The sequence below is a fragment of the Amblyomma mixtum genome, chromosome 7, assembly GCF_055824585.1.
Source record: "Amblyomma mixtum isolate Tamu chromosome 7, ASM5582458v1, whole genome shotgun sequence".
NCBI lineage: Eukaryota > Metazoa > Arthropoda > Arachnida > Ixodida > Ixodidae > Amblyomma > Amblyomma mixtum.
Window position 1 is genome coordinate 60,716,637 of NC_143018.1, and position 15,513 is coordinate 60,732,149.

The window sequence follows — 15,513 nt, forward strand, 5'->3', positions numbered from 1 at the left end:
TGTACGTAGTTTACATGAAATCTGAACACTGAGGTTGGGCATGATGGGCTGGATTGACTGCTGTGCTGTTGTCGGCGGCCGACCGAAAGGTCGGCTACCTGGCAACAGTCTAAGGCTGTGGCTGGGGCTGTGGAGTACTAGGTTTGCTCCCATGACGGCCAACACTGGGAGGGGTAGCGTCCTCCTGTAACCTAGCGGGGTGCGGGCGCTGGCGATGAAGGCCTTAGGCGTAGCGCTGGGAGTAGTTGCGCACCCCTGTAATCCAGTTAATGGGAGGCGACGCTAATGATGATCCTGGGAAGGGTTTGTTGTGACCCTATCCCAGGACATTAAAGCGAGTGAGTTCATACGCCGCGGCAGCCTAGGGATAGGTTGCGGCTAAGTCTCCAGCATATTCGCTGCAGGGAAATCCCCGCTGACTAAAGTCATCAGGAGTAGCTAGGGCATTCATGTGTAACCCGAGCCCTAGGATCACCCGGGAGCGCTGCTTGGGTCTGTCCTCGTCCCCCTCCGGGAAACCAGGGCCATCTCCGGGAAACGCTGAGGCCTTCGGGCGTCTCAGTAGGCTAAGAGAACGAGGACGAAGCGAAAGCAGAACTGGCGCTTGCTTCCCTTGAGAGTCTGTGAGTAGTACCGTCGTGAGACCGTTACGGGTGTGAGCTGAAGCCCACACTGGCAATGTGTGGTACGTAGGCGGTAGGTCCTGGCTTGGTGCACCAGGGCCGGCGTCAAATCCAACATGTTTAACAAAAGTTGGTAGAATCGGGCTCTCGCTTGCAGTGCGGCACGAAGAGATTACCCGAAGTCGAGGGCGCCTCGGCGTCTGGCAGGGGTGCACATCACGGAAGTGCACCACGGGGAGTAGCGACCCCGCCTTTCCGAAGCTCGTGGGTTGGACCCACACACGACCAACGGGGTGGCAGTAGTTGACCAGTCCGCCACGCTCGATGGAAGGGCTTTCGAGCGCGAAGATGACCAAACCTGAATTGGTACAATTGGTACAAGAACAGTCTCTGGTGTGGGGGTCCACCATGCACTTTGTGCAAGAGACTTGCACATGGGAAGTGGTCTGGCCCTGGCCTAGTCCGTGTATGGCTGGGGGCATACTGTTTGGACAGACCGAAAACTTCTTTGAACCGAAGCGTGGCCTTGTGGTAGAGCATCCGCCTTGCATTCGGGAAGTGCTGGGCTCAATCCCAGGTGCCGCCGGGCACCCACAGGTTTCTTTAATGCGTACAAGATTTCCCCTGGCCTGGTGCTCGGCTCTTCTAGGGTGAGTTGATTGGGAAAAGGGTCTTGACCACAGTTGCCTTGAGGGATCAGTGATCAGTTCCGCCGTCAAGCAACCCTAAATCCGCCTCGTGTGGTAGAAGCCCAACTTGTGGATGTCTTTCGCTCTTTCCCTGTGACGCTTTGCCCACAGTGACGGGATTTGAAGGCGCAGGCTCCTTTACCAAGCAATGCGACCCTAGGAAGCCGAACACCAGGCCGGGGCATAGCCTGTACCCATTTTGAGAAAACCGGCGTGTACCCGACCGGTGGCGGGAGTCGAACCCACCACCTCAAGAAGCCGAGGCGGGCGCTCTACCACGAGGCCACGGCTGCAGTTAGAGACCTTATGTGTAGGAAATTGAATGTGCCATGTAATGCTTACAGCAATAGCTGTTTCACAGACTTTCCCTGAAACAAACAGCATCCACGTAGTAGGGTGTCCTAACAATGAATTCCCGCTTTCACTCATTGCACAAAGACAACCCTCATGAAACGTTTAGTGTGACTCTTTCCACATTTTCGTGTGATCTAAATATGGCTCACCTAGAAAGTATTTGAAGCACAAGAGTCTATACGGACGTTGCGTGTAACGCCTACGGAAAAGTCAGAATACATGCGGAATCTGTATGGCGACACACCGGACATATGGGAATCACGTGGAAACAGTGCGAAAAATATAGAGAAATCACACTGAAAACAGGAATGCTGCCTATAAATAAGTGACTTCACGGTAATAACGGCCGTTATGGTTGCGGTTAGATTCGCGTAAACCGATAAGGTCATTGTTGCCAGAATAGCACACATTATACTCGGCCCTCGCAGTAGCGTTTGGCTACCAAGAGGCGTTACCATAATAGCTATCACCGTGGTTACCAGCTCCAGTGATTATATTGACTGCTTAGGACACAATAATTCCTACCTTCCTGCTTCTGTTCAATTTGCGCAGTGACTGACTGACAACTCGTCAGCTCGTTCATTTCCGCTCACTGCTGCTGTTCTGCTTTATTACATCGTAAAGTTGCGTGAAAAAGAAAACGTTAAATATTCATCCCAAGCCAAGCCACTTGCTGGTCGACTGAAGGTGGCTGTAATGGCCGACGGCCGCTTGGCGTCGCCTTCGGCGCCGACGGCGCCGTCTGTCGTAGAAGGACGGCACACACAGGTACGATCCCCTGAGTCGGCAGCACAGGTACGGGTACGGGCAGTCCTCGGGGGCCGAGCACGCGTTGAGGAAGTAACCACCGCTGTTGTACGGCGGACAAAAACGGGGCTGGGCTGCGGACAAGCACAAGACTTAAGCGGGAGCAGCAACACTGACATCGACATCAAATGAACTCTTGGAACAACTTCTGTCGCAGTGCAATGTCCGCGAGACGACTTGAAAACGGGCTTAGTAGCCTCCGACGCCAAATAAACGTACTATTACAGTACGTACTATATACTATCGGTGTGAACTGGACAGTGAACGGGACGGTTCCACAGCTGAATGAAATTATTTTGAATGTGTTCACGGGTACTAAACACTTACTTTGTTAATTGTAACTTGCGATCACTGACCACTCTTCCAAAGTGACAACGAATCAGTTTTCTACTGCTCCTTCAATCAATATATCGGTGCGTTCGTGTTTGCGTTTCAGTTGCCCTATCCGAACGTCACTGGTCTTGTCCTTGAAAGGACATCACACGGCAATGAGCAGTTATCGTATTTTCCAGCGTACAGTCCGCGGACTACGCATTTTTAAATGTTAACTTTTTACACTTGGGGCATTATCTACAATGCGTACTGCACAGTTTTGTTGTCTTCTAAGTCGTTCATGATAAAATCCCGTGCCCAGCGCAATTTCCCCTCTCTTTCGAAAAACATTGGCGCATCTTGTCCCAACAATGGTACCAAAGTATGCGTCTGATCATCAGCGCTTGACTTCTGTAACGCATGTGCGTAGCCTTGCTGACGTCACGAGCAGCCACTGCGATGTGCTGCTGAGCCAAAACTGCGCAGAGGCGAGGGAGTTCGAAGCAAGTGAGGCAAGCGAAAGACTGTCGGATTCTTGGCAATGGCAAACAGTAATGAGTAACAGTCACATGCGTTTTTAAACGCGATATAGCATTAGAAGTCTCATTTATGGAGGTGGTCAGGAAGTGCCGTCACTAGTACGGAAGTGGCGACTAAACGTTTCTATGTATCTTCCTCGCGTCCATGTCGCCACCTCTAGACGCATTCGGGGAGACATCTAGCCACCAGGTAGAGGACTCGAAGAGATGTCTTATTGTACGCAAGCACAGCCATTACAGAATGGTACAAAACTCAATGTAAAGGCATCAACAGCTTCTAATGTTATTGCATTGCCAATACATAATGTAATTAGGTATCTCTGTGAATTTTTGCGTTAGTAATAAATGCAGGATAATAAGCGCGTGTACTATCGGGCACAAAAGTGGTATATATACTCCACGCGGCGGGAGCCGAAGCAAAAGAAAACTGTGTTGCAACGCCACCTACAGGCGGCATCTGGGATCGAGACAGCCAATGCGTGACCTTTATTATCAGCAGTCATGTCACTTGGCTCGTTTCAATGTTTCGTGCTCTAGCTCACCAAAATGCCGCAGTCTTCCGTTGCTCCGGCTCCCGCCGCGTGGAGTATACGAGGGGGTACCCAAAAGAAACCGGACTAATTTTTTAATCGGCACAGCTTCTGTGGTACCGCGTTTTGCCGCTAGGAGCGCATAGAACGAACATTCCAGAGTCAGTAAGCCGAGTGCCGTCGTCGAAGGAGGTCAGACTAGTTTAGGCAGAGTTTTAGAGTGACGACTGTTTTGTGTGAGTGTCGTTTTTGCAATGGCTGATTTTCGTGAACAGCGTGCGCCGGTGAAATTCTGATTTTTTCTCGGAAAAAGTGGAACGGAAACTCTTGAAATATTCAGAAAGACGTTCAAGGACGATGCTATGGGGACAACTCAAGTGTTTCTGAATTAAATCCTGAATCAAGCAACAGTCATGCCAATGGAAAACTTCAAATTCACCTCGCCTCAAGAAAGCTCGTCAGGTGAAACCGAACCTCAAAACAATGCTGATTTGTTTTTTCGACTTGAGAGGAGTCGTCCATTCAGAATTTGTTCCACAGGGTCAGACAGTTACCTGGCTTTCTGTTTGGATGTTTTGAAAAGATTGGGCAACAGTGTTTGGTGGAAGCGGCCTGATTTGTGGCAGACGGGTGACTGGTTTTTCCACCATGGCAATGCCCCTGCTCACACAGCCCTGTCTCTACGAGAAATTCGGACCAAAAATGGCATGACCTCTGTTCCTCAACCTTCATACTCACCCGACCTTGCCACGTGCTACTTTCTTTGTTTCGTAGAATGAAAAGACAGGTGAATGGAAAGCGTTTCGCTGATGTTGCTGAGGTGAAGAAAAAAACGACGGAGGGACTGTCAAGCGTCACAAAAGATGAATTTAAAAAATGTTTTGAAAAATGGAATGAAAGATTCGACAAACGTATCATTGTAAGTGGAGAGTACTTTGAAGGATATTGAAGATCTGTGCTGAAAATGTGAACAAATAAGTTCAAACAAAAATAAGTCCGGTTTCTTTTGGGTACCCCCTCGTATATACCACTTTTGCCCTCGATAGTACATTATTTCTTATGCATGTACGGTATCTTCACGTGTACTTGGCTGATGTGGATCGTGTACAGGATGTGGACTGTAGTCAGGAAATTATGGCACCCAAATGCATGCATCGTGTTTTTTATTACGTTTCAAGGTTATGGGCAGGACTCTCATTGAAAAGAGGTGCAAACTGATGTCACCACCACGAAAACTCACAGCAGATGTTCCATTCCGACATAATGCACTAAGTACACGTATGGCGGTACATGAGCACAAATATCGTTGAGGGCGGATATGAGCCGGAGCCCGAGCCCGGCCCAGGCCCGGTGAAAGAATGCATATTCAAGCCTGGGCTCTCCGGCCGGACCGAATCCGTTCAGTTCTCCAACGAGAAGCTCAGGGATTGAAGCGCCCTCTGTCCTCTCAAGAAAAAAGCAAAGTCGCCTGGGTTTCCGCGCGTTCTTACGGCGTTCGGGTACTTCGACGATGGGGCAGGGCTTGGAGTGCTTGACGCAGCTGTCGCCCCTGCTCAGGCCGTAGATGCAGCACTCGGCCGGCTGGCAGTCCTTATGCGACGAGCACTGTCGGAAGGTGCCCTCGTACACCTGAGGGCGCGCAGAACAGTCGGTGACGTCACTCCAGCCGAGGCAGCAGTACGACGTGAGATGCAGACATCATATATCTCTGGGCCGCTTTCAGAAATGCTACTTCATTTTTATCCGGTTATCAAAATCCACCCGTACCTGCAGGTCATAATCGATCTATAAAGCTTTCTTGTTGAACGCAGCTATGTGATTACGTTCACATACTCACTTCAAAGTGATTAGCAATATGAGCTCCTCGAAACACTGGAAAGAGCCTCCGTTTAACTGTTAAAGTGGACGCGAAACCTCCTTCAACCTCCCTAGAAAACGTGAACTTAATGCATATTTTACGCCAGGTCAATTTTGCTACTAAAAGCGCATCCGTGAAAGACGGAGAGGAGAACGTCCTAGGGAGAACCATCGTTCGCAGAAGCAGAGATATCCCAGCTTTAGAACAAAGTGATGAAAAAAAAATCAATTCGCCGTAGTCGAGACGCCTTTATGTGCTCTAAGGGTTGCTCGCGAAACAGTTCGAAACATTTGTTTAGTGTAAGCAGTACCGATCTGAGGTGGCGTAACGCTCATTGCCCACATTCAGGGACACAAATATGCAGAATGCAGGTTCCTACAAACAACTACTACTGCTTTGCCTTGCTAGCCAAGCAGCTACTAATAGTTCCAGAGGATGAAGCATGCATGTCCCCTCATGCTTGCAGGCTTTTCAGTGAAGCGGTTTGTATGACGGCGCACTTTTTTTTTTTTCCCGTGATCCCGCATTCCGTAACCTTTCATCTATGACTGCGAGTGACGTCCGTAAGTGACAGAATACTTGAGGAGGCATAAATGAGTGGTGCTTACCGGTCCTCTGTCTCCGATAGTCGCCGGGTTGTACGGGGGAAGCGGCTGCATTGCGGAGAAAAGGTCGACGCAGTGTCGACAAAATCAGGTAAAAGCAGTTTTAATTGACTTCGATCAACTGGCACTGTTAGGTTATTCATTCAGAGCTGAAAGTCTTTAACTAGTTATCAAACACCTCTTAAAATGACTGACTCCAACAGGTTGCATATGCGGCGTGTTTACGTGCGTTTAGCACAGCATAAAGGACATATTTATTCCCCACAAAAAAAGACAATCAGATAGGCGTCTTCAGAACATATAAACAGGCTCACTAACATAGAGATAAAAGGTCGGGTGAGGGGAAGAAATTACTAGATACAAAGATATAACATTTGAGGCACAATTCACAAGGTGTATCCTTTTATTCACTATAGTCATTTTTTTTTTAAATGTTGGAGTGGTTTCAGCACCCCGCTTTTGAAGACGACTTATCTATCTATGCAGTATATTCTTTTCAAGCATATTTGAAAACATCATTTTATCAGTCTCCTAACTTGATCTAGCTTACTTTTTATTTCCTCCTTTCAAGCCAAATATGCGTTGGATAAAATAGAGCCTGCTCTACAGATTAAATCTGGAAGGAGGAACCAGTCTGTAACAAAGCAGAACAATCATACACATAAACACGTAAAGAGCACTATGCACTTAAGTGATAAAAGTCCCGAAATGTAGGGCCCTAGAAGCACCCGATACCCGCGTCCCGACAGCAACGCATTTTGTTTCTCCTAGAACAGATTAGAGCCAATTATCGTTTAATTTAATTTGCGTGAGTAATTCGACCCCGACAGGGCCCGACGACAGCGAAGGCGATTTATGACGAGTGGTCAGTAAATTATTTGTGTCCATGACGATAATAAAACATTAATTAAATGATTGATTGATTTATTGATTGATTGATTGATTGATTGATTGATTGATTGATTGATTGATTGATTGATTGATTGATTGATTGATTGATTGATTGATTGATTGATTGATTGATTGATTGATTGATTGATTGATTGATTGATTGATTGATTGATTGATTGATTGATTGATTGATTGATTGATTGATTGATTGATTGATTGATTGATTGATTGATTGATTGATTGATTGAACCGCTCTAAAAATACGAAGACCAGAAGACAAGGTTTCTTTTATTATGAACTGCTACGAAGGAGCCTGTCATCTGTCTTAACCGACAAACTCGAGCTGCGAGTTCAGCACACTCGGTCAGCCCGAGGAATAGAGACGTTGCATGCAAGGGTTCTGCGAATATCACATTTTTAAATATCGAATCGAGTATCGAATCATGAAGTGCAGATTCATTTATCCAGAACAGCCTTTTGACTTCCCACTTTCATGATCCCTGAACTGTGTTGAAGAATGAACCAATGAGCTTTGGGGCCAAAGGAACGCTTTGGGTCAGCAAGATCGAAGATAGAACGTGATACTTGTTTACTAGAACACGGTGACTACCCTGTCAAAACCACAGAAGGCCCTGATGCAGTGGCGGAAAAAATATTCTAGGTCGGGCCACCATAGTTACCTTTACAGTAATACTATCCTAGATTATCGCGAAGAAAAGGGGAACGACTATATCACCTACTTTCTCGTGAAAAGTACACGCAGAAATGTCACGCCTAGAGGCTAGTGTACATAGCCGCCATGTTGGTGTGTTGCTGGCAGTGAAGCCTGCCTAGCTATTCCCGAGAAAGAGGAAGCAAACGGTAGCGAATGCATTTCCAAATATTCGCTTTGTCTCGAACGTTCGCGTCCCTTTCAACATTCGCAATACATAGCGGACTCGACTCACCTGTCGAATCGATTACGAATATTGTATGTACAAAATTCGATTCGTATTCTTAATTTTTTTAATATTGGCGGACACCCTCATATATTTCTGTTTTAGTGGACATTTCTTGACCACGTCCTCCAACCAGTGGTTTCGGCAATGACGCTACTGCGCTATCTACAAACTCCACGAAACCAATCGCTATGTAAAATGTGGATGCAACTTTAGAACGTACTTAGACGTATATGTTATCGTTTATGTACACCTCTTTGTTGTAATCTGAGCCTCACACGTGGTATTTCTTTACGTTTAAGATCTACCGAACAGAACATTCACAAAGGTGCACTGACCACATTCACACAGGGAAAAGAAAGGAGAGAGCAAAACTTTTTAATGGCGCAAATAAAGCGCGATGGCAGCCTGGGGAGCAATGCAGGTTCTAACGACCCGGCTTTCTTCCAGTCCAAGCTGGAATGCGAAATGTGGCGGCTATCCGTAGCCGACCGTAATTCCGCTACGTTCCTCGCACTCGTGCTTAAACGGTCAGCGCACCGTGTTATGCATAATCTGCAAAGCACACAAGCCAGTGCGGCTTATAAGGCGGGCAAGGAGCCGTGTGAAGGAGCCCAGGGGAGCAGTGACTAGGATGGGCCGGCAAATTCGCGATATACAGTGTGTGACACAGATAAATGCGAAATGGCGTTCTTCATGGTAGTATAATGAAAGGAATGATGTCTCTGCATCTGCATCGAGATAAAGTGGGCAAAGGGTCAGCACGCGAGTAGACATATATGACACTTCAATACTGTTATCTACTGGGTGTTGAGCGTATAGTTGCATTGGAAGCTACTGCTGCAGGCCACCTGCTTCAAAAAAAGTGGGAGTGGTTTAGCTCTGGTTGAACCTGGAGGATTGCGAAAGCAACGAGGAGAGAGAGAGAGAGGCGATGGAGAGCGCGCGGCAGCGGCGGCGGCCCCGGCACGCTCGCTATGCGCCCCTACTGCGCATGCGCAACTGGCGAGCGCGGCGGCGGCACCTCTGAGTCACCCGCGCAGAGACGGCGGCGGCGCGCCAGCTGTGCGCCGTGTGACGTCACAGCTCCTCGCGCATGCGCAGTATGGCCTTTCCTCAGCTCCGCGAAATGGCTCGGCGACTAGCGTAGCGTTGCTTTCGCAACAAAAAAAAAATTGTGTGATAACGGTTCGCTGACAGTTACGATGAGGATCTTTACAAATTATTCGCGCACCTTCGGCGGTCGAAAACACTGGTTAGAGTTGCTCAAAAGTTGAACGACACTTCTGATGGCGTACGACCCGCGTTTACTGGCGTCCCCTCTGTCTGCTAACTTTTTCGCTATCACAGAACGCGCCTTGGCGTTAGCATAGTTTTGTATGGGCAAAGTTAATGGAGGTTTAGGCTACGGACAACAAGAGCGCTTTGTTATTGTTACGTGCGCATTTACGTCCCAAGCGAACCGGAAGAGGACTAAGAACTAACCAGTAAATATGCAAGAAACTGCGTTAGGGAAATGAAAAGTTTTCACTGCCTGGGTCAAAAACGCAGCGGTTGAGAACTGGATTAATTCAACGAAATGAAAGCAGACTCTGGACATGTATAAAAGTTGAAAAATTCAAATCAGAAAGGAATCGTTCTACGATAACTCAAGAGGCAGTGTTCTACAGTCTGAAGCGAGATCATGGTGCCTTAGAACGCGAAGCTACAAAAAAAGTGGTAGGGTTTCAACGTAGTTAAACCGAGCAGACGTGCGAAAGCATGTGTTTAGCCTGACTGGCTCATGATTTTGCTTTGCTGGGGCGTCGGCACGTCTGGAGACGATATTAGGATCAGGTTTAGCTCTGGTCGAGTTTAAGCTGGTCTGATCGGTTCACGCCGCAGATGTAAGCTGATGAAGACGACGACGATGTGCAGTGCACAGCGAGAGAGCATGCAGCAGTTTAACCAAAGAAAAACCATTAGCTTGGCACCAGCTTCGCCTATTCTTTTGCCTCCCCTCACTGAGCCTTGGCTTATCCCCCGTAGTGGGCATGTGCCATGTCACCAAGGTAACAACACTAACTCGAGGCGTGATCGGCTGCGGTAATAGCCTAGTGCTCTGATCTATGATAGAAGCTGATCTGTTCAAATTGCAATCCCTTCACTATTCACTTTATTTATTTATGCATTCAAGGTCAAGGTCGAGGCTTCAGCGATGGCCCGGCTTTTGCAGCCTTGGTCGTGAAGTACAGCTTTCGCTCAAAAGCAATTTTAGCCAAGAGGATGGATGACACATGCGCAGAGTGTGATAAACCTAGAAATTGGTGAACATATATTATTAGAATGTGGCAGTATCCATCCAGTTGTTTACGCAGGCACAGTCACTATTCACTGAGGTCTTTGGGTTTCCAGATAACAAAAGCTAACATGAATGAATCTGCAGTATGAACGTCAGTAAAAACTATTGGAAGGTTAATAGCTCAAAAGCAGGGCAGTGACGCACAGATTGAAGCTCAGAATTCAAAATAGTTCTAGCGTAAATGTCAGTCCAATTTGGGGGAGGCAGAAAAGGAAGAGTAGGGAGAGAATTTCACAAAAGACCCTTTAAGTATGAGAGAATGGTTAGGGGTGATGGCGCCTGCCACCACCCCGTTTCAAACAGGACGCTCCTATAATCCATCCATCTTTCCATGCTCTACCATTAATCCAGCCTACAAGGAAGAGAGATCATATCCCACGTGTGCTGCAGTGTGAAGTGTAATATGGGGCGTTGCTCTGCGCGCGCCAAAAACGCGCGATTTTCGAAAAGGGCACGAGATAGCTAAAATCTATTGCCCTACAGCGCCGCGGGTAACCGACTTTTTACATTTTAAAACGTGACATGGCTATTACTAATAACTACAAATTTCTAATTGTAACCAAACGCTTACTTAAAATACAAGGCTAACTATAAAAAAGTAGCGACTCACTAGTTAACGTGATTGACCTGTTTCCCAATGTCTATCAACACTGGTATTACAATTCCGCAGAAGCCATCTTCATACCACAGAGACCCTATCTTTAAATATTCCTGGTCACATTCAGTGCGACAGTGTGTACATATCTGCATGTGACAACAACATCCCCGTATATGTGTTCGATGGGGTTTTAGTGAGTTAGGTTCCTGGCAGCAGATGTGCCCAGGAAAGCCAACCATGGAGGAATTACGTACCGTTGTCACTCTCCCGGGCGGTTGAGACTTCTGCTTCGTCAGGTGCGGCAACAAGATGAGGCCAGGGTCGGAGAAGAACAGGTAACACAGAAACAAAAAGAGCCGCGTTAGGGCATTTGTACGCACCCCACAAATGCGAGTGTCCACCATCTTGTAATGACTTCGTACAGTAGTAAAGCTGAGCAACTGACAAATATGTCTTCGTAGCAACACCGCAAGAGTCAAAACTCGCACACGACTACGGGTAGTAAAATTTCACTCACAGTTTGAAATAAAGACTCAAGCGTGTCCCTTCCTACCACCCTGACGATTCTAAACGATTGTGCAACACAGTGACACTTAAATTAAATGGCAGGCTTAATTAAGATCACCGCAACACGCACATCTGTCTTTTTTTTTCCAAGTAAAGGCGCCTTGATTGCACTGTAATCTTGATTTATTCTTTTCTTACCTGCCATGACTTATGTACCATGTCATTTTCTCAGTCTTTCTATATTAATACCTCTTTACGTTGTACTTTTTGTATTTTGGACTGATGTCCTTTTTCTTGCATAGTTTTGTTCCCATTTTTATTGTGGACAAGTATTCACTTGTTGCCAGACTTACTAGTTTTGAATTTCTGGACTTTTTTCTTTTGTTTGTGTAGCCTTTTTACTTTGCACTGTTTGTAAAATGCCCCTCCTGCTAAGGCCAAAGCATTGGCCTGCAGTATGGTTAAATAAATAAATAAATAATAACATTTCTTGTGGACATGATCAGTGCTATCCGTACACGTTGCAAGAAGTAAGCTTAGGCCACTAGCCAACAAGCCACAAGTTCCAAAAACGCGCAAATTCACGAGTTATTTTGTGAGCCTTCAACAAAAACTGGTGACAACGGGCCAGCTGCTTTCGCTACAGATAAACCTACAGATAAAAAGATAAGAAGACCAGATAAACGTGCACGTACAAACTAGGCGAAAAGAACGTCGTGCATAGCAAGGTAGGGAAATAACGGTGTGTGTTCAAGGTAGTAACCGCAGAAGCACCTCCTCCTGCTCGGACACGTGAATCGAGAAGTACAGAAGCGCAGTGGATCGGCCGGGTTGGTCATGCACTGACTGTCGCTTTTAGCGCGCGCCCAATACGGTACATGGACAAGAACAAACAGGCGGGCATTGACTTAAGGTTAGCGCCTGTCTGTGTTTTTTTGTGTGCACTATGAACATTCAAGATGTAAAATGGAAGTAAGCGGTCCTCTAGGACACTCCCCGATCCCTGGGATATATTTCCATCACTAGAATAACGGAATGCATACGTTTTGCAACACAAAGAAATTTCCCTTCAAAACATGTGAAGTTTTAGCGGTAGACTGTAGCTGTATACGGTTACCCAGCACCTCCACCAAAATATGTAACGGAAGATAGGGCGACAGGTCGCTAACCAGCAGAATAAAGCAGCCAGCCAGCGCGAGACACTTCAACTTCTTCCTTTTCAAGCGCCACCTGAGAACACCCGGTTTTAACTGCGGTTTTAACTGCACGAAGGTTTTAACTGCGGTTTTAACTGCACGAAGGTTTTAACTGCGGTTTTAACTGCACGAAGGTTTTAACTGCGGTTTCAGTATCCTCTATTCGCTAACCTCATGACCTCCTGTGCCACTTTAAAAGCCTCTTTCTATTGTTGACTGCATCAAGTTACTGTGCTCTGCAGGGGGATACACCTCCGTTGCCGAGAGTAGGCCTTCCGTATATTTAATGATCTAAATATACTATACAGCTTACTCCCTTTCTATATACAGCTTACTACATACAGCTTATTCCCTTTTTACTCCCATATAGGCGTATTCGTGTTCAGAGTGTACGGGTTAAAAACGTCAATCGAGATATACTGATTTTTTTTTTCTTGTCTGCCTCATCTGGAGCGAATAATGGCCGCATGCAGCATACGGCGCCCTGTTCGCTACACCGCGCTCCATCTGGTGTTCGACTAGGCAATTAGCAAGCGGCACGCCGCCGAGTGCGCGGCCTTGAAACATTAATACAAAAATCTGTTGCAGCACGAACGAAACGGGGACAAGAGAGAACACACACACGACAGGACGAGCGCTGCTCGTCCAACTGATAGTTTATCGAAAAACTGAAGCTTATGTACAGTCCTACTGATCATCTTGTGGAAATCAATCAGTTTTCCAAAAATGCTATTTCATTATCATGCAAAACTAAAGATGGTGCGCTGATACACTGACTGCCTGCTAATCTAATATGGTACGCTTCCACAATCTCTCTTTAGACTTGGTCTTTCCCGCGCCCAAGAAATTTGGTTTTCCGAAATATGGGTTTGCATTTGCAGTCACAACAATGTATGGCAAGATGCCCACTCTTCCCTTCCTTGACCAAATTGTAGTGCTCCCTAGCTCTTTCATTAAAACAACGTCCTGTTTGCCCGATGTATACATACTCTATTACAGGTAAGGGGAATGCTATGAACTACGTTATTTGTGCACTAAAGTTGGTGCTTGGTTGCGCATGCCTGCTTTTTCTTTTTTACCATCATTGGACATATTTTTGAAAGCTTGCTGGGAGCTGTGAAAAGCACATCTGCATTGTATCTTCTTGCTATCTTCTTTAAGTTGTGGGATACCTTATGAACGTACGGTATCACTTGAGTGGGCTTCCTATGATCTTGGTCGACCTGTTTTTTGCTACTCTTCTTCTTTTGCAGCAAGTTTTCCGCAACTGATGTTACAGTATCTGCCGGGAACCGCTCGTCCTGTCGTCTGTGTTCTCTCTTCTCCCCGTTTCGTTCGCGCTGCGACAGATTTTTGTATAATGTATCAACACCAACTAGCCCCAAACTTCAGTACTTCTTGAAACAGTACGCACCTCTGTCACACCGGGTGGCTCAGGCTCATCTGACGCTATTTTGGGATCCTCAGGGTTGATCTCTGTCACGGGGGGGGTCTTGGTTGCTGGCTCCTTAGTCGCGACCGGTGAGCAGGGTGGGACCACAATCGGGCGGCAGGCATAGAAAAAGAAAAGGGAAAGAATAAACGCATTGAGACTGTGCGTTGCAACAGCTCCAATTATAACAGTATCCGCAAAGATGGCAGGAATCGTTCGCTTAGAGAGTGAATTCTATCCAAGTCGGAAACAGAAATGCAGAGCATTGAATTATCTCGAAGTAACCCAGGGGGTATACGCTCACTACGTTCAAAGCGCGTATACAAAAGTGAAAGTGGTTTGCGTTCGTACTCCTTAGGAACTCGCTGGTTGACCTTCTTCTGCTGTCCGCGAAAGGTACGCTATCAAGCGTTTCATATTCAGAATTCTCGGATGAAAATTTTGAAAATTGGAAAATTGTAAGATACTTTTATAGAAATGTTGAAGGTAATGGTCCATTGTTCTTATATATAGCAAAATCTTTCTCTTAAAGTGTATCCATCGATCGCATCGAAATGTTAAGACTGCCATAGAAAACTAATGGGGAACGCATTTCATGATAGCAAAAGTATTAATAGAAAAAATAATGCGATTGCCGTCGGGTGATCTGCGGATATATTGACTGTTATAGAGAAATGTTACATCATATGAAAAAAATGCATTTATAAGCGGCTTCCCCCTCAAAAATGCTTCTGTTCAAAATTATTGGGCATGAAATCAGTCAGCAGGCCACGGAATAAATGTTACTGCCCTTAACATGCTCCGTGTCATAGTTCTCGAACGCCTTACGGCACTCACCGACTTAATTGCCACATCTTCGACAAGCGCGGGCATTTTAAAGGAGTAATTCCTCACCATCGTCCGCCTGAGAGTAACTAACATACACAGTTTTGTACAGTCCGGTACAACTAAGTAACGAAGCGGCAAATGCACCTCAAGCGTGGCCCTCGGACCAATGAAACCAACCTGATTTTATGACGTCATCATCAATTATCTTGCACCTGCTACAAGACATCATGGGTGGCTAATAGGTGCGAGGCGAGTGGCTGTGAAGTCATGACGACTGGTCGACGCCACTGGTTGCAGGACCTCCTTTGAGGAGCACTTGCCATGCAGTTTAATCAGGACCTCCTACAGGCGCGAAAAATCTATATTCGTCTTGGAAATCCAAGTTAATGGGAGTGTCAGAAAAAAAAACTAATCAACTGTTATTTATTTGATTACAACCTAGCCATCATGTTTTTTAGATTAATG

General features: G+C 46.4%; 1 protein-coding gene across 1 annotated transcript; it reads right to left on the bottom strand.

Annotated features, from left to right (window-relative positions):
• Nucleotides 1–2,244: 2,244 nt before the first annotated feature.
• On the bottom strand, nt 2,245–15,093 carry LOC149336232 (uncharacterized). The gene is made up of 6 exons (XM_089554100.1): nt 15,058–15,093; nt 14,203–14,295; nt 11,340–11,369; nt 6,321–6,365; nt 5,345–5,483; nt 2,245–2,547 (listed from the first exon to the last, which is right to left on the bottom strand). Exons 1-6 carry the CDS (start codon nt 15,091–15,093, stop codon nt 2,318–2,320), a joined length of 573 nt encoding a protein of 190 aa, XP_089410226.1. The 3' UTR covers nt 2,245–2,317.
• Between the last annotated feature and the right edge of the window lie 420 nt (nt 15,094–15,513).

Excerpts from the sequence above, each read along its gene's own strand:
- LOC149336232 (XM_089554100.1), bottom strand. The coding sequence starts at position 15,093 with ATGCCCGCGCTTGTCGAAGATGTGGCAATTAAGTCG. Across the intron at positions 14,296-15,057 it reads AAGATGTGGCAATTAAGTCG|GAGCCAGCAACCAAGACCCC; the intron begins GTGAGTGCCGTA and ends GTCGCGACTAAG. Across the intron at positions 6,366-11,339 it reads CGCCCGGGAGAGTGACAACG|CCGCTTCCCCCGTACAACCC; the intron begins GTACGTAATTCC and ends TCCGCAATGCAG.